Source organism: Protobothrops mucrosquamatus, unplaced genomic scaffold (genome assembly GCF_001527695.2).
Source record: "Protobothrops mucrosquamatus isolate PMUCROS unplaced genomic scaffold, P.Mucros_1.0 scaffold6, whole genome shotgun sequence".
In the NCBI taxonomy this organism is placed as follows: domain Eukaryota; kingdom Metazoa; phylum Chordata; class Lepidosauria; order Squamata; family Viperidae; genus Protobothrops; species Protobothrops mucrosquamatus.
Genome location: NW_015386393.1, coordinates 4,077,764 through 4,101,192, shown reverse-complemented (window position 1 = coordinate 4,101,192; position 23,429 = coordinate 4,077,764). Strand labels below are relative to the sequence as shown.

The 23,429-nt window shown below is 43.2% G+C and overlaps 1 protein-coding gene across 1 annotated transcript in view; it reads right to left on the bottom strand.

Moving 5' to 3' along the window:
- Positions 1 to 23,089, bottom strand: part of RNF126 (ring finger protein 126) — a 27,769-nt gene extending 4,680 nt beyond the window's left edge. Inside the window, exons 1-7 of the mRNA XM_015810006.1 lie at positions 23,000 to 23,089; positions 12,315 to 12,373; positions 7,766 to 7,829; positions 6,204 to 6,448; positions 3,449 to 3,517; positions 3,091 to 3,160; positions 941 to 1,034 (exon numbers count right to left, since the gene is read on the bottom strand). Of these exons, the coding sequence (XP_015665492.1) occupies positions 941 to 1,034; positions 3,091 to 3,160; positions 3,449 to 3,517; positions 6,204 to 6,448; positions 7,766 to 7,829; positions 12,315 to 12,373; positions 23,000 to 23,074 (676 nt within the window). The 5' untranslated portion in view covers positions 23,075 to 23,089. The remainder of the gene's footprint in view (positions 1 to 940; positions 1,035 to 3,090; positions 3,161 to 3,448; positions 3,518 to 6,203; positions 6,449 to 7,765; positions 7,830 to 12,314; positions 12,374 to 22,999) is intronic.
- Positions 23,090 to 23,429: the final 340 nt, after the last annotated feature.

Sequence of the window (23,429 nt, the reverse complement as noted above, 5' to 3'; positions counted from 1 at the left end):
CCCCTGCGCCGGCCGAGGCGTAGCTGGCAAGCGGCAGAGACGGAGCAGGCCGACCACCAGCTGGCCCAGCCCAAGGGAGGTAAGGCACCCGCCGGAAAAGGGGAAAAAAATGGCGGACAGCCTTGCTTGGCGACCCCCGTGAAATGGTCGATCGACCCCAAATGGGGTCGCGACCCATAGGTTGAGAACCGCTGAACTAAATGGTTGTTAAGTCGAGAACTACCCCTACATTGCTCTCAACCTACTGACTGGGTGGCTGAAGACATTTACGGTTCTGCTTCTTTTCGGAAGGCCGAAACGCCAGTCTTCTTCGGCCTGTCAGCTTCAGGTGCTGAACATAATACAGCACTGTAGTCAAAGGAGCAAGGCTCGGCTTGAGAAATATGTCCCCATTCCGTGTGAATAGGAGGAGATTAAAGAGAATGAAAGGTGGTTCTGTTTTGCAGGCCCTTGGCAACAAACCAAAGCCGTAATCTTCTGAAGTTTGAGGAACAAGCTGAGATCGGTTCCAAGTTAATCTAGGGTGAGCCTAGGAAACCTTGCCTGTCTCTGGTTACCAACCACAGAAAGGAATTAAAGCCGCCAACCCTGAAGTGGAGAATAAACCAAGGGACAAAGGAGGAGGAGGAGGAAAGCTGGCCAACAAAAACTTAACAATAAGACAGCAGAATCTGTTAAAAATAATAATGCTATTCAAATGAAACCTCTGATTAGACGCAGTGTTTCTCAACCTTGACCATTTTAAGGCATGTGGACTTCAACTCCCAGAATTCCACAGCCAGCAATGCTGGCTGTGGAATTCTGGGAGTTGAAGTCCACATGCCTTAAAATGGTCAAGGTTGAGAAACACTGGATTAGAGGGGATCCAGGTCTTTCTGAATGTATGGGGGGAGGAGGAGAGGGGGGGGAAAGAGAGGCAGAAAAATGAGGACGCCCTTACCGACATGTTCCTCTGTTATATGAATGGTTGGAAGGGCCTGAATCTTCTCCTTGTCTGCAGGAGGTGGGCCGGTGTTTTCAAATTGATTCAGCAGCTGAAAGAAAGAAAGAGGGTGACAAAGGAAGGAGTGAACAGTCCCAACGCTGCTGCCAGATTGTGGCTGTAAATCAAGCTTGGAATTCCCTGGAGTCTCTCATCCAAGAATTACCCAGGCCAAAGCCTTCACAACTTCCTAGCTCAGAGAAGGTCAGCCTGCTGAAATAAATTCAGGGTTAAAATGAATTCTTCTTACAGGCTGTCCTTCCTCCCGCCTGTCCATTTGGGGGGGGGGGGAATGTCTCAGCATCCCGTTTGAACCCCAGTGTAGCAGTCCATGTCTAAAAAACAACACCCCCACCATCCACACTGTCTTAGGCCTGGGTATCCGGATAACCAGGGTCAGCTAAATTTGCAGCCTCCTGTTAATGGCAACGTAACAGCAACCCTCTCCTTTGCCTGTTGGGGCTACTTACCCACCCACCCAATAAAGATGGCGAGAGCAGCTAGGAGCCAGTCTAGAGGTCACAAACTTAAAAGCTCAGTTATGATCAAAAAACCAACTGAACTCCTCCAGATGAGCTTGGACAGGCGCTAGCCAAGGAAGCACAACCACTTCCAATCCTCCAATTTTCAGGCTAGGCTTCTGCTGTCCCGTTCAAAAGCGCCTCCATTCCACTGAGCCGCTCTACAAAACCCAAGTTTCAGCCTCCTTTAAACCAGTGTTTCTCAAAGTTGGCAACTTTAAGATAGATGGACTTCAACTCCCAGAATTCTCCAGCCAGCACGGCTGACTGGCTGGGGAATTCTGGGAGTTGAAGTCCACCTGTCTTAAAAGTTGCTGAGAAACACTGCTTTAAACTATTTTTCAGAACAAGAACCCCACATGCTTAAAACCTCCCGTTCCCATCCGCTTTCTAACTCCAAATGTTTGATGGGAGACATGTACACAGTTACCGCCAAATTATTCATATACTAACCAAATGATAAGAATTATTAGTACAGGTAATCCTTGACTGACGACCACAACTGAGCCCAAAATTTCTGTTGCTAAGCGAGACAGCCGTTAAATGACTTTTGCCCCATTATACGACTTTCCTTGCCAGAGTTAAGCGAATCACTGCAAGCTGTCAAGCTAGTGACACGGTTGTGAAATGAACCTGCCTTCCCTGTTGACGGCTTATCAGAAGGTGGCAAAAGGAGATCCCGTGACCCTGGGACACTGCAACCGTCATAAATACATGCCGGTTGCCAAGCGTCTGAATTTTGATCACATGACCACGGGGATGCTGCAACGGTCGTTAAGTATGAAAAAAATTTTCATTTTTTTTCCAGTGCTATAACTTCGAACAGTCACTAAATGAATGGCTTGAGTCAAGGACTACCTGTAAGTAATATTAACCAAAATATGGATACTTGGAAGGATCTCACCTTGGTCGTGTTTGTAACTGTAAATAGTTATACAGTTTTTATATACATTTGCTGCACAGACCAAGCTGGGCTCAATAGTAAACACTCTGTTTCCTCCCTGGTTTTAGCCCAGTACCTGCACAAACCACACAAGCAGGATTTGTAGGCTACAGACTTTTTCTGCTGTTGGCCTCTAACTACAAGTCCTGGGCTGGATTCTTCCCTAACATGGAGTTTCCCTTTAACTCAGTGGTTCTCAACCTTCCTAATGCCGCGACCCTTTAATACAGTTCCTCATGTTGTGGTGACCCCCCACCATAAAATTATTTTCGTTGCTACATCATAACTGTAATTTTGCTACTGTTATGAATCGTAATGTAAATATCTGATATGCAGGATGTATTTTCATTGTTACAAATTGAACATAATTAAAGCATTATATGTAATTATGTGTTTTCCGATGGTCTTAGGCGACCCCTGTAAAAGGGTCGTTCGACCCCCAAAGGGGTCGCGACCCACAGGTTGAGAACCGCTGCTTTAGCTAATGGGACTTGAGCCTCCTAGAATTAAGCTGTATCTCAGTGGGAGCCCACAGAAGAGGACGTGAGGGTCCTAAGCTCTGAGCCCTCTGTATGCCACCGTTCTGCCCCCCCCTCCCTGCCCCTCCAAAGGAAGAGATGTGCCCTACACACAGCCAGCTGTACCTGAGTAATAATGGCATCCAAGCCGTTGGCGCCCCAAGCGTAGTCCATGGGATTTGAATGCAAGACTCCCCTTTATAAATAGAAAGCACCAAAACAAAGAAAGGACAGGAGGAAACGTTAAGCCTTCACTGGAACTGGCTGGCTGCCGTGAGGCAGAGGGTCAAGGTTTATTGACTTTGGAGGATTCTTAGAATAAGCCTAAGAATTCCACTTTTTTTTTCTTCTTCTTCTTAAAGACGTGCGGACCAACTCCCAGAATTCCCCCGTCAGCCAGAATTTTGGGAGTTGGAAGTCCATACCTCTTACACTTGCTAAGCTTGAGATACATTGATCTAAAGCAATGCTCTGACCGACTCACCAAGGTCCCACTCCGAGATTTGGTATCGTGGTCGGTGCTATAATTCCGTTGACCAGCTGCTGGATAATTCTGCCAAAAGAAAAACAAATAAATAAATAAATAAAATAATAAAATTTCTGGGGCATTCTGGAGCAGGGAGAAGAGAGTTGCTGAATGAGCTGACGGTTCCTTAATTTCTGGGTGATGGGAGGAATATGTGGAATTTTAAGAGAATACCGGTGATCCTCAACTTATAACCGTAATTGAGCCTGGAATTGTGGTTTTAAATTGGGCCGGTCATTAAGTGGGTCATCACGTGACTGATCCGGCTTTACATTTTCTGCGTTAAGTAAATCACCACACAGTCGCAAAGCGAATCTGCAATCGTTAAGCAAATGCTACGGTTGCTAAGCAAAAACCCATCGTTTCCAATGGGTGCTTTTTTTTGCTGGAAACTGAAAGTAAAAGCTGGTGGTCACATGACTGCAGGACATTGCAAATGGCTGCAGATACAGGCTGGTAGTCGAGCACCCAAAATGCAATCATGTGATCACGGGGGAAGGGGAGGGGCTGGTCGTTGGAACTTCAAACCCAGGTTGTAGCCATAGCACTTAGCCTTAATACCACTTCACAGCCCTCATAATACCTTTCTTTAGGTCTGCCGTAACTCAAAACATTTGCTACCCGAGGTCAAAAACTACCTGTACTAGGGGCACTATTAGGGAATGAATTCTATGATTTCTATCCTGTTTTGTTTTGTTTTGATTGTTATTTTTGTTCTGTTCTGTTCTAGTTTAGTTTGTCTGGTGTGTCATGAGCCAGCAGAGTTGCTTCAACTTAGGCGACACTAAATGGAATAAAATAAATAGATAGTCCATATAACTAACATCAGAATGGGACAACTAGGTGCAGCCAGCTCAGTGCGGCCAGCTCGTTGCTGCCAGCTCACCGCCACCCAGTTGCCTCTGCCAACTCATTGCTGCCATGTCGTGGTAGGACAACTTCACACAGCCAACTCACCATGGGGACAATTCGCCGTGGGCAGCCAGAGGGAGAGCTGGGCGGGCAGGCAGATGCACAGAGCCCAGAGTGGTGGCGGCTGGAGGACTTCTCGTTTTCGCACCCTCTGGGGCTGCTGCTGCTGAGCTCCAGGACAAAGAGACCGGGGACGGCTGCAGGTGGGAGTGCGGCAGCCAAGAGCATCCCATTTTCACAGCCCCACCACTGCTGCCGTGCCGTGCTCCATGCCGAAAAAGCCAGGTATGGTGGTGGTGACGGTGGGCAGGACGGCGGGTGGCTGGGAAGAGGGGGTCCCATTTTCACACTCCCCACTGCTGCTGACCCCGGCCTCTTTGCCTAGAGCTCGGTAGCAGTGCCGCTGAGGTGTGTGTGAAAATGGGATGCCTCCAGCTGCTGCTGCCTTCCTTGGCCTCTTCGGCCCAGAGCTAGGGACAACAGCGGCCGCGGCAGTGTGTGTGTGTGTGAAAATGGGAAGCCCCCAGCCACCGCTCTGCACTCTGCCTACCCACTTACTCACCCAGCTCTCCTTCTAGCCACCCGCGGCAAGTTGTCTCTGTGACAAGTCGGCTGTGTTGAGTTGTCCTGCGGCAACTTGGCACTGCTGAGTTGGCAGAAGCAACTTGGCACTGCTGAGTTGGCAGAAGCAACTTGGTGATGGTGAGCTGTCAGCAGTGAGCTGCTGGCGATGAGCTGGCTGAGCCGAGTTGTCCTTGACCCAACCAACATACCACCCTCCTCCTTCTAGTCCCAGGTTTCTCTCAATCATCCCAGCTCACGCTTGTCCTTTTTTTCCGGCCAGGTGAGCATAAGCAAAGCACTCGTCTATAACTGCTTTCTGTTTTATTTTTCAAGACTTGGTATACAGTTCCCCTCACTCCATCTGTCATGTCCAAAACCAACTGGTTTGGGCCCCAAATGGTTAGCCTTTGCAACCTCCTGGATTGATTTTCCCACTTTGGGATTTTTAAAGGGATACATGAGCCCCATCAGACTCTTGAAGGTTCAAAGCATCCATTCTGTCTTCTTCTCAACACACTTATTTTCGTTTTCAACCTGGTCTGGAAAGAAGCTAGTGGATATCAAGGATGGTGCTGCTGACTATTACAAAGGGGACCCCGGAATGATCCTGTTATTCTTCAGTGCAGATCTTTCTAAAGCAATAGAGGATAAGCTTACTCTTGGATAAAGTATTTCCTTCTCATACTTTTCAAAACTGCCTCTTCTAATCTCACCCTGAAGTAACATATGGATCTATCACTTAAGCATTGCTGGCTGCCTTCTTTTCTACAGTGGCCATGCTGTAGTGCAGGGGTTTCCAACCTTGGCAACTTTAAGACTTGTGGACCAACTCTCAGAATTCCTCAGTCTCATGCTGGCTGAAGAATTCTGGGAGTTGAAGTCCATAAGTCTTAAAGTTGCCAAGGTCGGAGACCCCTGCTATAGTGACCTTCAAATGGTGGCTGGAGAAATGTGCAGTGCCCAATTCTTCAACTCTGGAAGAACTGCAACTTAATCTTGTAATTGTACAGGACCTTTCATCTCCAACCTGGTGTGGCCCTTCCAGTTTGTGGACAGTGCAGTTCCAACTAATTTGGTAGACTCCCCACACCCACTCCCCAAACTACTGTCCTCCTACATCCAAATGGAATCAGCAGTCAACATGAACCAGGAATCCACTTCCATGGTTTTAAAGGACCTATATTCAAAGAAGTGACACTTATGACTTGACCATTAGAGTTGGATAAACTGTCCTCACCCTTCTAGTGTGGGGACTCCCTCATGTCTGCCAGCCGCCCGTCGTGCGGTGAAACGAGCCCGAGGTTGCCTGGCTCCATATCGGTGCCGAGACTGATGTTCCCTCTCCCGCCTGTTCTCAGCATCGCGGTTATCTTCTGTTTGTGTGTTGGACCCAAAGGCCGGGAACTCAAAACTGTCGTCGATTATCCCAAAGGCAAACTGGCCGTAGCCCTGCGGGAGGGTGAAGAGGGGTTGATCCACATTCTAGAAAGGAGAGAGAAAGAGCCAGACAGGAAAAAAAAGGAAACTGCTTAGAATAGAGAAAGATGACATGTGGAGACAGGCCAGAAGCCCAGCACTGCCTGTGATGGGGGACAGGTAAGCTGACATCGTCCCACTGTGGAATTAAAGCTCCCATAGTCCTTCACCATTATTCATCCTGTCTGAAGCTTATGGAAATTGAAACTCCAAATGTCTGATTTGGGTGCCTCTTTCTGCTTTTCTGCCATTCAGTCTTAGCTCTGGAAAGCCACTCTGGCACCTCTGGAATTTTGGAAGCACATAATCATAGGCACTCTCATCAAATGGTTGCTATGGCAAGAAAGTGGCCTGTTTACAAAATGGCTGCCGGTCCCAAAATATCTACCAATGTTTTTTTTCCTCTGCCATCTTCTCTAGGACTCTCCTTAGCAACCTAACTTCCTTTTTCTGTTTCTTCTGCATAGCTAAGTATTGAAAGCCCCGGGATGGATCCTCTATTTCTATTTTCTGCCAGTGAGGCCCAAAGGCACTCACAGAAATAAATATAATGCTAGAGGCTTCTTCTTTGTAGGAGCTTCCTGCATTACGCTTGAAATTTTAAAAAGGGGTCTGATTGAGTGCCAAGCGAGGTGTCCGTGAAGCTAGTGGTGTATACAGTCACCAGCCTGTCTAATTGTGCTGCAAAACCTGAAGCAGAGTTGAAGGAACAAAACTTTTCAATCCACAATGGATGGATGATTCACTATGGCTAGCAGCCTGGCTCCAGGGAATTGAGAACGCTTGGCTTGGTCTAACTCAGGGGTAGGCAATCTTGGCTCTTTTATGACTCGTGGACTTCAACTCCCAGAATTCTTGAGCCAGAATGGCTGGCTCAGGAATTCTGGGAGTTGAGGTCCACAAGTCATAAAAGAGCCAAGGTTGCCTACCCCCAGTCTAACTCAAGTGTTTCCCAATCTTAGCAAGTTTAAGATGTGTAGACTTCAACTCCCAGAATTCCCCAGCTAGCAATGCTGGGAACTGAAGTGCACAGACCTCAAAGTGAAAAAGGCTGAGAAACAGGGGTCTGACTGAAGAGGATTCTAGGCACTGCACCGAATTCTCAGCAGGCAAAAAGAAAACCATCCATTGACCCTAACAGATGCTCTCCATTCCTTTCCCAACTGCAGGGTCTCTTAGGACTGGAATCTCCCACCCCTCTCTGAAAGAAAAAGGGGGAAGATATAAAGATCCTGGGTAAACCTTTTGTGGGTTTTCTTAATTGTCTATCAATGTATTTATACTCATTTTACTGAATGGAGATTTTATGCATAAAGAACTCACCTCAAACGGATGTCTGGCCTGGTCACTGGTCGAGGCTGAAGAGCTGGACCCATTTTCAACATTTCTGGAACAGGTTAAGGAAAAAAAAAAAAAAAACAAATTAGCCGAGTAAGATGGAAATTAGAATTCCTGAGAATGCTAGACAAGAACTAAAGTCAGATAAGGGAAACTACATTTTTAGGTGCCTCTCTCTTTAAAAAACAAAACAAAACCCACCACAATATAGATGAGGTCTTTTTTTAAATAGTCATACCAATGTGTTTTCTTATTGTTGTTGTCTGATTGTTCTATTATTTAACTTTTGTTTGTTCAAACCTCCTTTTTTTCATTGCTTATGGTTGTGAACCACCTAGAATAGCCCCGTAGCAAGGCAGGTGGCAAATAAATTTAATAATAATAATAATAATAAAATAATGAGGTAACTTGTGTTGGGTTTACAAGAGTAATAGAAACAATCTGTAATAGGTCTTCTTTTGGGGAAAAGAAAAATTGCCAATATTTATTTTTCTCTTTTCCTTCTACGTGTATTTCTTTTTTTAATCTTTCCATTTCTTCTTCATTCAGTAATCTACCTTTCAGTTTTTTTCTCAAACTGGGGAAAAAACAATTCTCCCTTCTCTTCAACTTCCTTGTCTTACGATTTCTTCTGCTTTTAAATAGGTGGTGAACCTGCGCAGTGGGACAGGAGGCTCAGCAGCACCTAACACTATACTTATAAAAGATAAATAAGGCTGTGCTTTAAATTCCTTTTCAGGGCCCCACACATGCCAAATGTTCCTGGCAGAGAGAGAAATAACCTCTGCTGGATGAATCTTCTCTTCCTTGCTTTATGTATACTGCATGCTGTGTAAGCTATTCAGAAGAAAACCCCTTCCTGCAAACAAGGAGATTTACTTTCAGTGACTTAAATTATATTATTGTATCTTTGATAAGGTGTAAAACTGCTCCAGCGTACCTATTGTGGAGGATACAATAGACCTGTTTTAATTAAATGTATTTATCTACTGGGAAAGGAAGAAGGAGCAGAAGCGTATCATTTATTTTACTGCAATCTGAAACTGGTAATCCCAGGGGTTTAACCAGGTTAAAACCTGAAACCATCCCAGCTGGGAGCAGAAGCTAATTTAAATGTCTGCAGCCTCCTCCCATATTCTCTCCTGAAATCCTTTCTGCCACCAACATTAAGACATTTTTAACCTCTTCTTCTTTTATCGGGTTTTTGCAACCTTGCGGTCAAATTAAAAAGTGTGCTTTTGGCGACTTTTGAGCCGGCCTAATACAGGAATGGTCCTAGTATGGAACCGGAACCGTTGAATTTAACTTGAATAAATTCAAATCTGCTTTTATTTTAACAAGGAAATAAAGCAAAAATAGCAGACAACAACGGTAATATAGTTCTTGACTGAGAGCCTTGATATAAAATTTAACATTGCCAGTGAGCACACGGCAGAATGTAGGGCTTGTTAGAATTCATAACAGCCGAGGAGTTCACCAAAAAGTCAGGAATAGATGCAAACCCTTCCACATAACTCACTCTAAAACTGAGGGAAAACAATGCATTTTTGTCAGATATAAGGGGGACCCCCTCCCCCCAAATTTTTTTTTCTTGTGATATACAAGAGGATTTTGAAGAGAAGAATTTGCCAACCTTTCTGAGCTGGTGGGCACTATTGGGAAGTTCTCACCTTCTGGGCTGCCGACAGAAGCAGCTACAAAATTCTACATAGAATCCTCCTATGTCGTTTTCTTTAGCAAAACCCTGGGCAGCAATTTGTGATTTTTCTAAGGAAGTCCATGAGGCCCTCGGACATACTTAGAAACAAAGATTGCACTGGAGGATGATGTTTATCTCTGTAGCATACCTACTTCCCCCTTTTTTTTAACTTTTAGTTTCTATTTTTGATGTAAGAATGGGTCTCAGTTCCTGACAGAGATTAAAAGAGGTATCTGAAGGCTTATTATACCTCCGGGCACCACACTGGAGACCTCAACTCTAACTGCAAAGTCCCAAAGGTACTTTTCAAAAGAACTGAAGAAGCTTCTTGGATGAGAAGCGAAGCACTTCCAAGGAGAAAAAACCCAAGAAAGATCAGTTGCCTTTTGAAAAGCACCTTTGGGACAACTGTGACCTCCTGGATGACCGAGAAGCTCCATAGACATCCAGTTACAAAGCTACCACTAGGGCAGGTTTTATCGGCACCACCATTTCTAAAGAGAGGGCATACCTGGAAAGCAGGAGGCTCCAGTGTAAAGAGGTATAAATACAGCCTTGAAAAAAATATGAGCTTAGCCCAAGATATGGGAAAGTGTGAGAAAGAAACTCAAGGTTACTCCACCTTGATTCTCTTTGGTCCAAGAGGGAAAGAAGGGGAAACAGGCTTTCAAGATTCTACAATTATATATATCGGGAGAGTTTTAGCATTTCTTATGGAACCTCTTTCTTGACCCCCTTTACATCAAAGGGCTGATATCAAGGCCAAGTCATTTGTTGCGTTATGGATACAAGTAGTCCTTGACATATGAACATAATGGAATTTGCCCATTAAGGTCGTATGTCAACCATCCTATTTTAGCATATTTTTGCAGTAGTCATTAAGTGAACCACCACAGTCATGAAACAAATGACCACAGCTGTTAAGCAAACCAAAGGTTCGGTAGATGCAGTTTTGCTGAAAACCAGAAGTAGCAGTTTGCAGACATAAAATGCAGTCATGTGACACCAGGACACTGCAAACACCTGCAAATGTGGACATGTTGCTGAGCGACCGAAGTTTGGTCACATGGCCATTGAGAGGGACCAATTGTCGGATCTTCGAATCCAGGTCATAAGTCCCCTCTTGGGGATCGGTCATAACTTTGAATGGTTGCTAAGCAACCAGCTGCATTTCAAGGACTACCCATATTAGGATCTAAACTGATCTTGCAAATTTAGCATTGCTTAAGCATACGACTTGCACAAGATATGAGTCAGCTAATGACATTTAATCAGTTTGTGTGCCACTCTTTCCTTGAAATATGTGTGGCAGAAACAAACTGAGGAAATAAGACTGTATCACGTCCAGGGCTTTTTTTTGTCATAGAACGCACCGGAACGGAGTTCCAGCACCTTTTTTTCAATGGATTTTCCAGAGTTGCGTTCTTTTCCTATTGTTTCCCTTCCTATTCTCATTGTTTTTGAAAATGTTCCGCTGGCGGTATGGTGTGAGCGGGGTCCCCTCTGGCGCTGTCTGCCTCCTCTAGGAGGAGCCATGAGGTGCCGGAGCGCCACAGAGCGTGGCTTGATTGGTTGGGTCGGATCATGTGGTGTGGAAGCCGATGGTGGTGGTGGGAGACCCATAAACATGGAGGCCATCTTTCACGAGAAGGTGAGTGAGCCTTTTGCCCTCCCTTACAGAAAGTGGGGTGTGAGGTTAAAAAGAGGCGAAGTGAGAGGAAAGAAAGGCGGCTGGCGTGGAAGCTTGCCTGATAGCAAAACTTTGCTGTTTCAGTTCCTTGGGTAGTTCAAAGGCTGGGATGTCTACGAAAATCTTTTTAGTCTTTTATACTTTATATTCAAACTGCAGAGGGGAAGAATAAGAATAAAGCCAATGTCTTGTGATTTGAAGGTATTATTATTATTATTATTAATATATATTAATTATGTACTGGTCAGATGTAAAGGTAGACCTACAGTATGAGGTTTAATCAGATCTATTTATTAAACTGGGTTTAACTTAAAGGTAAATTAAAAGTAATCTGTTCACTGACAAAGTTTCAACTTTAATTTGTTTCAAATCAATATTCATATTAAACTCCAAATGTAATTTTTTCCACCTTGTTTGACAACTTCTTAAAAATAATTCCAATCTTTTACAGGCAACCAAATTTTGTTTTATTGGGCCAATTTCATTCCACATAGAAAGCTGACATTTCCACTCATTAAACTAAATGGGTATGCCAATGGTAAATGTCCCAAAAGATTAATAAAATGCCTTCTTGTAATTTAAAGCCACACAGTGCATGGTAACATTAACAGTATTAACTTACCTTGAACAAAATCCTAGTCTTTCAGATACACTAAAAATTGAAGGGTTTTTTCCCCCAACTACAAAGGTAAACCTTGTAGGGTAGGCAAGGTGGGTTGTATAACGTGTGTTAGTTCTGGCACCTTTTTTTTTTTTTCTTCAAAAAAGCACTGATCACCTCCAACTTCAGACAAGGGAGATCATTCATGAAGGCATCTGAGGGAAGTGGGCCAGGAAGAAGGGGACAAAAATGTTGGGAAATGAACAGAGTTTTTCCTTCTTGGCCTGTGGCCAAGGATGACGGAAAGAGTCAGTTATTCTAAGGAAAAGAAGATTTTGGCTAAGGACCTTCATCAGCTTTGCATATCTTCTAGATATGGGGAGTTTTCAGTACAAAGCTTCCTATCCACCAATCATACTGATCTATATGTGGATCCACCCCCTCACATGCAGACAGAAAATAGTTCTTGGGAAAATCTTGTCAACGCCTGAGGCAGAGCTACCCCACATACGCATTTATTTCAAAAATAAAAAAGGCTTGTTACCTTGGTTCTTCAGGCAGCTCTTCAATAAAACCAGATTCGCACCTTGGGCAAATGTAATCCTACAGGAGGAAATGTTGTGTGAGAATGCTTTACATTCAAAAATCCAGCAAGGAGTAAAAGATGGAGACCCCGCCAGGATGTCTCTGGCAAGAGCATCAGTCAATCACTGTCCGGACTTCAATGTTCCACAATTCAACAGGCCCAGCCTTGCCTCCATTAGCAGCTAACTTTTGATGAATTAGAATCGCTTGCAGCAGTGTTTCTCAACCATAGCCATTTAAAGATGAGTGGACTTCAACTCCCAGAATTCCCCAGCCAGCAAGGTTGAGAAACACTGACTTACAGATTTTCTACCACTTCGCTCTGGCATAGTAGTAGTGATATACGTTTTTTGCATATTTAAAAAGTTAGCAAACAAGAACCCTCTAAACTAAAAGTGGTTCTATTTTCTGAGATACACGGGAAGAGGTTCCCCTAGTGCAGGGGTAGGCAACCTTGGCTCTTTTATGACTCGTGGACTTCAATTCTCAGAATGGCTGGCTCAGGAATTCTGGGAGTTGAAGTCCACGAGTCATAAAAGAGCCAAGGTTGCCTATCCCTGCCATAGTGGATAATTGTCTCACATGCAAAAATTATATTCCCAAGATAAAGAGGAGAAGCAAAGCTGAATTCAAGTACAAATAGTCCTTGACTTACAACTGTTCCTTTAGTGACCATTCAAAGCTACAGTGGCACTAAAAAAAAGGACATGATCATTATTCACACTCACAACCATTGCAGCATCCCCATGGTCATGCAATCAAAATTCAGATGCTTGGCAACTGACTCACATTGATGATGGCTGTAGTGTCCAGGGGGATATGTGATCACCTTTTGCGACCTTCTGACAAGCAAAGTTAAGGGGGGAAAGCCAGATTCCCCTTAGCAACTGTGGCAAGAAAGGTCGTAAAACTGGGGAAAACTCACTTAACCACTATTTCATTCAGCAACAGAAATGTTGGGCTCAACTGTGGTCGTGAGTCGAGAACTACTTGTATCACCTAAAAATAATTACATGTGAAGGAGAAAGCACATGGACTGGCTTAATGGGATCAAGCATTTTTTTCTGAATACAGAGTGAAAGGACGGTTAAAAGCTGGGGGAGGAACTTCCTTGGGCGGCAGGCTTGCCTGCAACAGCAGGCTGGCATTCTGAAGAACTCTGATTTATCAGAACAAGCTGCCTGCCAGAACCTTCCTGAGATTATGGGCACATTTGAACTTGCAGGAATGCATTGTGGGCATTCCTCAAAATGGCTATCGGGGGAGACAGTGTGTTCACAAAATGGCAGCTATTACTTGGAAACCGCTTCTGGACTTTGTGCTCAAGACAGAGAAAAATGAACCCTTGACGTTGGATTTTGCTGATTAATATAGTTAGTTGATATAGAAATAGCTAGTACTTATTAAGCTGGTGAAGTAAAAAAGTTGAGGCTGTAATTTTATTCTGTACTTTATTGCGCTGAAAAAAGTTGGACTTTTTTTTTCTTTCCCCAGGTACATACACCTTCCATCCCCTTTTCTTTCCCTTCCCCACTTTCTACTATCTGTATTGTCTTCTGTATTTTATATAATGTTAATAAAATTCTTGGAAAAAAACCCCAAAATCTAGCTATTGGGGACAGAAGGGTGGACTTGGCAATATATTCTATCACACCTTCTCTAGCTGACCCACCATAGAATGCTCTCTACTATTATCCTCGGTGGCATGTCCTATTTTTTTAACGAAATAAAACTATTCTTGAAAGATATAAGTCAGATGTGGTTAGAAACTAGGCATGCACCTAGATCAGGGGTAGGCAACCTTGGCTCTTTTATGACTCGTGGACTTCAACTCCCAGAATTCCTGAGCCAGCATGGCTCAGCTTGGAAACCTCTCCCTTTCCCCTCAGCATGGCTGGCTCAGGAATTCTGGGAGTTGAAGTCCACGAGTCATAAAAGAGCCAAGGTTGCCTACCCCTGACCGAGGGAGATGCTGCAGACTGCAGAACCAGCACCCAGAGCCAATTTGCACCTGGCTGCCTATGGCCACCAGCAAATATGGTTTAATTACTCCACAAAATGAATGCTATGGGAAACGCATTATGGGCCTTTTGCTGAAAACGGTAAAAATGAACTGGTGACTGATGGATCTGATGATTGGAAAGGGGAAAATATGAGAAGGAGGGAATCACGTGGTTAACTGTAAAGGAGGAGGAGGATAGATGATAAATTTATTTCCTGTTTCCTATTCACCACTTTCCTTTATTCTTTTTTTCTTAAATTCATATTTTTTCTATTACATAAAATTCCTGAATAGAAACTATTTTTTGTAAAAGAATATTATGTAAAACGGGCTTGGAATTTGCCGCTTCCAAAGAAGCCAGGATTTGTAAACTGAACACTAACCTTAATTTACAATCCCTTGGAAGTAAAAAGTCAAATATCTTGGCTGAGATAAAATAATCAGCTTCCTTTCCCTCACTAGCTTACCTTGCCATCATCCTCTGGCAGAAAAAGTGGGCTGCAAGTAACCAGCACTCCATTCTTTTCTGTTAAGTCAGTTTCCTTTAGACCTCAACTTCCTGTTGTGTCCAAATGCGACAATATCACCACTATTCATAGTAACCCAGGGCTCATTCTTATCCTGCCTTTGGAGTAAGCATGCATAGTACTTGGCTGCTTGATTTCTTTAACTAAGGCACTGATTTACTTTTCGTGTACAAAATAAAGTTGCTCTCCAAAGACATGTAGCTATGTATACCTTGCTCACTTGGGACTGAACTTCCCAGCTGACTAAACTCCATGTAATGATCTATGACGATACTCAGTCCTCCAGTCCAGATCATGGTTTTCCCAAAGGTGCTTTTTTTCAAGAGGCAACTGGACTTTCTAGTTTTTCTTTGAAAACGTTTCGCTTCTTATCCAAGAAGCTTCTTCAGTTCTGGGCTGAAGAAGCTTCTTGGATAAGAAGTGAAACGTCTTCAAAGAAAAACAAGAAAGTCCAGTTGCCTCTTGAAATAAGCACCTTTGGGACATCCGCGTAATGGTGCTCTTTCCACAACATCTAGGGCAGACTTTTCTCTCCTGGGAGCTCTGCAGACAAATGGACCTCAACTCCCAGAATTCTAACAGCAGCCCTCATGCATTGGAAGGGCACCATCTTGGGGAAGGGTGTTCCCAGGTGATCATGAACCAGGAGAGCTCTCCGAGCAGACAAAATCCAAGTTAGGGCTTGTATTCTGAGTGTGGTTTATATTTATAATAACAATGAGAAGGCAGGTTAATAACAATGACAACTAGAACAAAAAGTAAAGTGGTAAGTCTTTACCAACATTCTTCAAGTCTGATGTAGCTAAGGTTTGGCTGGGTGATGACAGAATGCTTTAACAGGTTGCCAGGAACCACAGGACGGTGAGGGATTTAAGGGGAGAAGGTAACCAACCAGCTCCAGCAAAGCACAGCCATCACTGTGACACAAAGTCCATGACTAGTCAGGATTACACCAATAAGTGGACAGGGTGTGAAAGTGGTAAGCTGCTTGGCTACAATTAAGAACCAAACTCTGAAAGGGCGGTGAGGGCAGCAGAAAGCCGGTCTGCTTGGGGAAACTAGTTTGCCCAGACTGAACACAAGGTTTCCTTAATGAATAGATGATGATGATGATGATGATGATGGCAATATTTGCAAGATTCACTCAGTGTGCTGAGATACGGTCTGCATTAACCACAGTTCGTTACACAAGTCATAATAGTCTTTGAGATAAATTATAAAACATGGTTTAAAACCCACAAATCTGATTCAGACAAGACACTTGACTAAAACAAAGCAAGCTGTGTTATAATTTAGCACAATGTGCGAAATCAGCTTGTGGCGGGATTTATATAGTGCTAAATCATGATTTATTTAACTGTGGTCACCACATAAACATTTTATGGAAAAGTGACATGTGAGAAACCCAATCACTAAGTGGGCAGATAAGGGAATGCAAGAGGCAAACTGTACTATACCTGCTCCTACATCATGACCTACAACTGGCTGAGTTTTAGCAATATGTTAATCCAACCTAAGCAAAGTATACCACTGACCTAAGCTTTTTAAACATTTTACATTCACAACAAAATATAAGCCATTTTGCACTTTGCCTACTTTGCATGATATTTTGTGCAGGATGACAATATGGGTTGTTTGTTTTGGGGTTAGTGTGTTACATTAAGCCATTCAAGTAAGAACCCAAGGTTTATAAACCATAACCAACAGATTTAAACATGTTAAATAAAAATCTAGCAAACAATGAAATGGTTTAGCTTTAGAGTGCAAGACTCAAACTGGATTCCTACACCACTGTCTGCAATTGGCTGAGTTTTGAATAACACATTAATCCAAACTAAACAAACATCAAGCATAGTGCAAAGTGTGAATCCACTTGTACACTGAATGAATGGGTGACATGTTGGGTTAATCCTTAATATAACCTGTTAGATTATAGTCTGAAGATGCTTCAGTTTAGATTCCTGCACTAAATTGCAGACTTTGTTCAAGAGTCCAGTGATCCTTTTCAGCTCTCGAATTCTATGGTTCAGCATGTCTAATGAATCTAGTCATCACATTGCAGTTTGCAAACCACCATATGACTTAGCATGCTTTATTAATCAGGTCATGGACTCAGGTACATACAGCCTGGCTGATATTCTCAGGTATCAAAGATTTGTGTTAGTCATATTTTCAGTATCTGCTGAAGCTAAGCTGATGTCCTTGGAAGAAAAATGAACAAATTATTCTCTACATCTTGCCCCCCCCCCTTTAAAAGATGTGCTATTTAGGAGGAGTCATTTAAGGACAGAGTGCTTGTCCTTAAACCAGTATTTCATACCCGTGGTAACTTTAAGATGAGTGGACTTCAACTCCCAGAATTCCTCAGCCAGCCATGCTAGCTAGGGAATTCTGGAAATTAAAGTCCATACATCTTAAAGTGGCCAAGATTGAGAAACATTGTTTTTTTTAAAAAAAAAACAAAACAAATACCAGTCCTTCACCCAAGACATCAATTGCTGCCTCAAGATGTGGTGATAGCTACCATTTAATGTGGTTTCAAAAATTATGAGGAATGCCGGGAAGTAGAAAATAGCTTATAACAGCTATATACAAATTCAAGTTCCAGAGACAGTTAGCTTCCAGACCGCAAGTGTCAGAGACAACAGTAGAAGTAGACTAGAGTCCCAAAACATATAAGTTGGCTGTCTGAAGGCATCTAACTGACCAAAGTGAAAGTAGAGTGAACCACTGATCCCATACAAGTCATATTTTGTATTCCATGCAACACTTAACTATTAGTTTGCAGCTTCAAGTCTTTTGGTTCCGAGCACCTTGTTGGGCAAAGTGCTTTCCTAGGAGAAATCCCAAGGCTGGCTCTGCTACATGAAAATGCATCCTTAACACTTCCACCAAGGCTTCCGTCTCTGAAGGCAATCTGGATGAGCTGCGGGTGCCTTTATCTAACTTTTCCCAATATGCAATCTGCTGGGTTGGGCACACTGATCATTGTTTGCTTAACTTATTTCATAAACTGTAACTGGCTGGGTGTACACATGCTAACTGACAGCCTGTCATTACAAACCTTAATAGCAGAGTTTACATGGCACACTAAACTGAAACTAAGTAAACTACATCAAGGTTGCCACGATGCATGAATCCAGCCAATGTGAGTTGTAATCCAACATTTACAGATAAGTATGTTGGGAAAAAAAACCCTAATAAATTTAGACTCATTCAATTAATCATAGTAAAAACAAAATCATGGTCTGTATAGCACAGGGGTCTTCAAACTTGGCCCTTTTATGACTTGTGGACTTCAACTCCCAGAATTCTTCAGCCAGGCACATGTGCCTGGCTCAGGAATTCTGGGAGTTGAAGTCTACAAGTCATAAAAGGGCCAAGTTTGAAGATCCCTGGTATAGCATATGTAAATCTTATTGGCATGAGGGGTACTTTGTGCTCTCTGAGCTTTATTGTTTCCTTGCAGATATCATTACTCAAATTAGGTAACATCATCCGTGCTGGTAGGGAGTGGAGTTTACTCTCAATTTATATTCTAGTCACTACAGCATCACAGTCTGGTTTGGAGGCATCACTGCTTCAGACAGGAAGGCGGTGCAGAGAGTGGTGAGAATGGCCGAAAAAATCATTGGCAGTTCGTTCCCTCCCATCCAGGACATAGCACAGAAGCGCTGCTTGAGCAGGGTCCGTAAGATTGTCTGGGACACTACACATCCTCTTCACGACCTGTTTTCCTTGTTACCTTCTGGGAGGAGGAGGCTTCGTGATATCCTAAGCAGAACATCCAGATTCAGCCATAGTTTCATTCCATACAGCATTAACCTTGAGAACTCTCAAGCTTCCTCCTTCCGTTATATATTCAAGATGGACAATATTTAATATTTGCTATGTATATGTAGGGATGTGAGTCTATACATATGTTGTTCATAGTATGTTTAGGTGTGTGTCATGTATGCGTTTCACTTTGAGTGCGGGCAACTAAATTTCATTTTTGATGTGTGCCATCGTGCCCACAGTATAAAAATGACAATAAAGGTTATCTTATCTTAGTTCTTTGGTTGGGCTATTTATTGTTAGCTTGTTTGGCAGTTCCTTGATTGGGGTATTGTTTACTTCCTGATTGTTGGTCTGATGTCAATGTTGGTGTTAATCTCTGTTCATCTGGGTGTTGATTGCAGGTAGGGACACCTCCCACCAACGATCAACATGCAAATAAGCAGAGATTAACAGCAGAACACCTTTATCTGGGATTCTAGAAACCCAACAAGCAGAGACTCTGCTTTCATTATCATACTTTTTTAAAATGTTTCTTAATTGACTTTCAAGGCCACTATCTTCCCAAGGTGTCTTACAAAACTTCAATATATATATATATTAGTGCAGGGATCTTCAACCCTGGCCCTTTTATGACTTGTGGACTTCAACCCCCAGAATTCCTCAGCCAGCTGTTTTAGTGTAACCAACTCATAACTTGCAATTAACCCATCAAGTACATTCTTAACAGAAAACACACATGAATAGATTCAATGAAAACCTGCTAGAGAAGTAACACAATCATTTTCATCACCAGCTTGGGGAAAATGTAAGTTTTTAAAATCTTTCCAAACCAATGACATGCGGAGACCTTAGGATATTTTGGGAATGTCCTGTTTCACAGAGTATCACCGGGAATACCATCTCTTTTTCTCGTGAACATTTCTACCTAAGAATTGTCAATACTGAAAATTACTATCTTGGTTCTGGATCTGTTTTTAACTCCATTGCAACTTCTCACAGACAGTTAGGTGGCAGCACCCAAGTAGAAACTCCACTATGTGGGATCAGATATTGGATTAGTATTTGAAAGGGAGACCACCAGAAATCCCAAAGCTGCAAACATCCTGGAAGGAGGCAACAATACATTTCTGCACTGTTGACAAAGATACCACACTGATGTTGAATTTGACTCAAAGGAGAACATATCTTTACCTATCTTCCCTTGCAATTAAGCTCTACCCTGGCAGTTATCCTTCCCACTCAGCCTTCGGCTGCTGTTCTGCTTGCACCATTTCCACTCACAAATTCCTCTGACTCAACTGGACCACAAGCTTAGGAACAGCTGCTGCCTTTGGTAGTGAAGATAGAATGCAGGGCCAAAGTCTATCCCTGAATGTTAAACATTTGGGAAAAGAGAACATTTATAAAAAAAAATACTCTCTGATCTCTTCAAAAGCATCTGGCTGAAGCTAAATTAAAGGAAACAAAACTATCTTTTAGCACTATTGTTCTAAGGCTAAGCCAGTGTTTCTCAATGTTGGCAACTTTAAGATACACGGACTTCAGTTCCCAGAATTCTCCAGTGGGCATAGGGAATTGAAGTTCATGCATTTTAAAGTTGCTAAGGTTGATAAACACTGTTCTAAGCAACAGAAGCACAGATGTAGCTTGAGTTCATCCACAATACCTGCCTATCAAAGAAAAGTATTTCATGCTAATTTTCTAGTCATAAACTTTACACCAGCCATCTCCATAGGACAGGTGTCTTCAAACTTGGCCCTTTTATGACTTGTGGACTTCAAGTCCCAGAATTCCTCAGCCAACATGCCTGGCTGAGGAATTCTGGGAGTTGAAGTCCACAAGTCATAAAAGGGCCAAGTTTTAAGACCCCTGCCATAAGATGTTCTCCAGGCATTTGTGACTACAACTTCCAAAATTCCCTGACTGAAGGAATAATACTGGAAGTCAGTGTCACTCTACATGCCATACTGAAGCATGAAGCAGAAGATTGAGCACACATTATACTGCCCCATAACTTGGGTTCCTTGGTTCAAATTTGGAGCAGCATATGATGGAACTTTAATCTGATCTAAAAGGCCTCTGCATATTCTTAGGAGGGACCAGGTCTTTTTATTAACAAGTAAGTAGGATAAACTAAACTGAGCCTGCTTGTTCAACAGCCTGTATATACATTCTTATATGCATGTATAAGAAAGAGTTATATTGTTTCATGTTTGGGTTTTTGACCTCCCACTGGAATCAAGGGTTGAGCTAGATGGGCTTACCTTGCTCTGATCTATCATGGCTCTTCTTACACTCAGATACATCCTTATGGAAGTCGAGTCCATCCACAGCCATTAGCCAACAGGCTTTTAAAAGGAAAAGGAGAGGACCACTTACCATGAAAGCTAAAGGTGGATTCAGCCTCAAATGCTGAACATTGTTTTAAAAAAAACATCCTGGATAATAGGTGCAACTGAGAAAAAAAGCAAGAAGCCCTGTTGACTGAAACCAAGATAAGTCCATCCTGTTCAGCATCCTGCTTCCCACCATGGTCATACAAATGCCCTAAAAGCAGGCATGTCAAACTTGCAATGTCACGTGACATCGCGTGATGTATCGCAACTTTTTCCCTATTGCCGGCACGGGTGCGGTTTCGGCGTGATGCATCTGGCCTGTGGGCTGGCAGTTTAACATGCCTGCCCTAAAGGAAGTCCACAAAATAGACCAGAAGGCAACCCTTATCCTCCATTATTTTATCCCCTCAGGAGCAAACCAGAGGTTACTACCTCTGAAAACTACAATGCAAATGACAAGCAAAGCTGAATGGTTGTGTTCATGGGTAAAAGGGAGAAATAATACACGAAAAGCATTGAAACATCAAACAAGATGGTATTTAGGTAGCCATGTAATTCAAGCCCCTTCTCAATACTTTCAGTGAAAGTTGGACCGTGCTTCCGTAGCCCATGAGTTTCACTGCTACAGAGTTTTATTATTTATAGGTTCTTGGTAAAAATATGCTTCTAATTTCAACCTGCTTATCTCAATCCTGCTCTCTGGAATGACAATCCAAGTCTTTCATAACACTTGATTTCCAAACCCTTCACTATCTTGATTACCTTTAATTCCATCTATGGTTTTCTTAAAAGATAGAATTCCACATGAATCTTAACACAGAAATAAAATGAAATTATTGACTATGGTCCAATCAACTCACCTTAGCTAAAATAATTACATGCTCCAATGACCCATTTTCCAAACTTCTCATCAGTTTTCCTATTTTTAAACAGTAACACTTTTGGGATAAAAGCTACTATACCTGCTTTTTGCAAAGTGACATGCACAATGACATTCCAGAGAAGAATTGTGTTAGCCTTCTGCAACCAACAAAGCATCTCACGCTTCTTAAAGTATCAGATTAATTATATACTTTCATGATGAAGCAGGCAATACACACAACAACCCTGAATATACATAGATGATATAGTATGTAAGAATATCATTACACTTTTTATTCATCCTGCCTAAGACTACATTTAATTAGCAGGGCATTAGATTATTGGGTTGTGTTCAATTTGTGATACATTTAAGACACATCACATTTTCCTATGTGCAGTACTATGGCTATATATGTAAAAAGGTTGTCTTAGTTGCCCCACCTTTCGTTATGCTCTAGGATTTTTTCTTTCCTTTTGATACTGATGAATTTCTTAGCGGGAAGCTGGACGTGAGGGGATTTCTCTCCTGCAGCAGCCCTCGCAGCAATTTGGTTCTGAGAGATACCATTTTTTATGAAATAAATGTCAACAGATGAGTCTCGGAGAATCCTAAACGAACCTGCCCACAATGCCCTCCATAGGCAGCGGCAGCTCGAGCCAAGTATCTGGAGGCCTACAGACTCACCACTTCTGTTTTAACAGTGTATCAAAAGTGAAACCAGTCTCCCCCAGCCTGGCATGTTTCACATGTGCTGGATTCAAAGGCCCATCATTCCCACCGAGCAACAGGAACAGGTGAGAGGAAGTGCAGACTACTAGGGAAAAATCTGGAAAGGCACCGACACCCACCTCCCACTTTCAGTGGATCCTCCACGTATACGGCTAGTCTACCTTGGGTTACCAAGTGAGGAAATTAAAGCGGAATGAAAATCAAAAGGAGTATATCACCCTTCGGCGACTTGACACTCTCCATATCTTTCAAAACTACAGTTCCCATCACTCTCAGCCATCAGGCTAACGGCCATGCTGGATGGGGACGGTGGGAATTGCAGTCCAAGCTCATCAGGAGAACGTCAAGCTGAAGACGAATCAGCTCCGGTATTACTATCACCACCGACCCTTCCTTTCCCCTCCTCACCGGTAAGCGCGGCGCGATCTCGGCCGAACAGCAGTGGCAAAAATACCGTCCCGGCTGCGGGGAGGCCTCCGCCATCTTGCTTCCTCCTTTTCCTCTTTCCTCCCCCCCCTTACAGGGAGTAAGACCGCCACACGCTGCGTCAAATTACGTCAAGACGCTTGGTAACGCAAATGTCCTACGGCGACCGTGCGGGTTCAAGAAGGCTCACCTCTAAGCAAAAGAGGGGCGGGAAGTCAGAGACCATGGCTTTTAGGTTTCTAGTCCTAGACCGGCACTTTCCGCCGGAAGAAAGCTGAGAGGAGGCGGACTTGGGAGAGGACGTCCAGCGGGCGTGCCAAGATGCTGACCTACAGACCGCCGGGCAACGGGAGAGCGTGCGATTGTAATCCGGGTCCTTGCTTTTAAAGCCACGTGACTTCTTCCTTCTTTT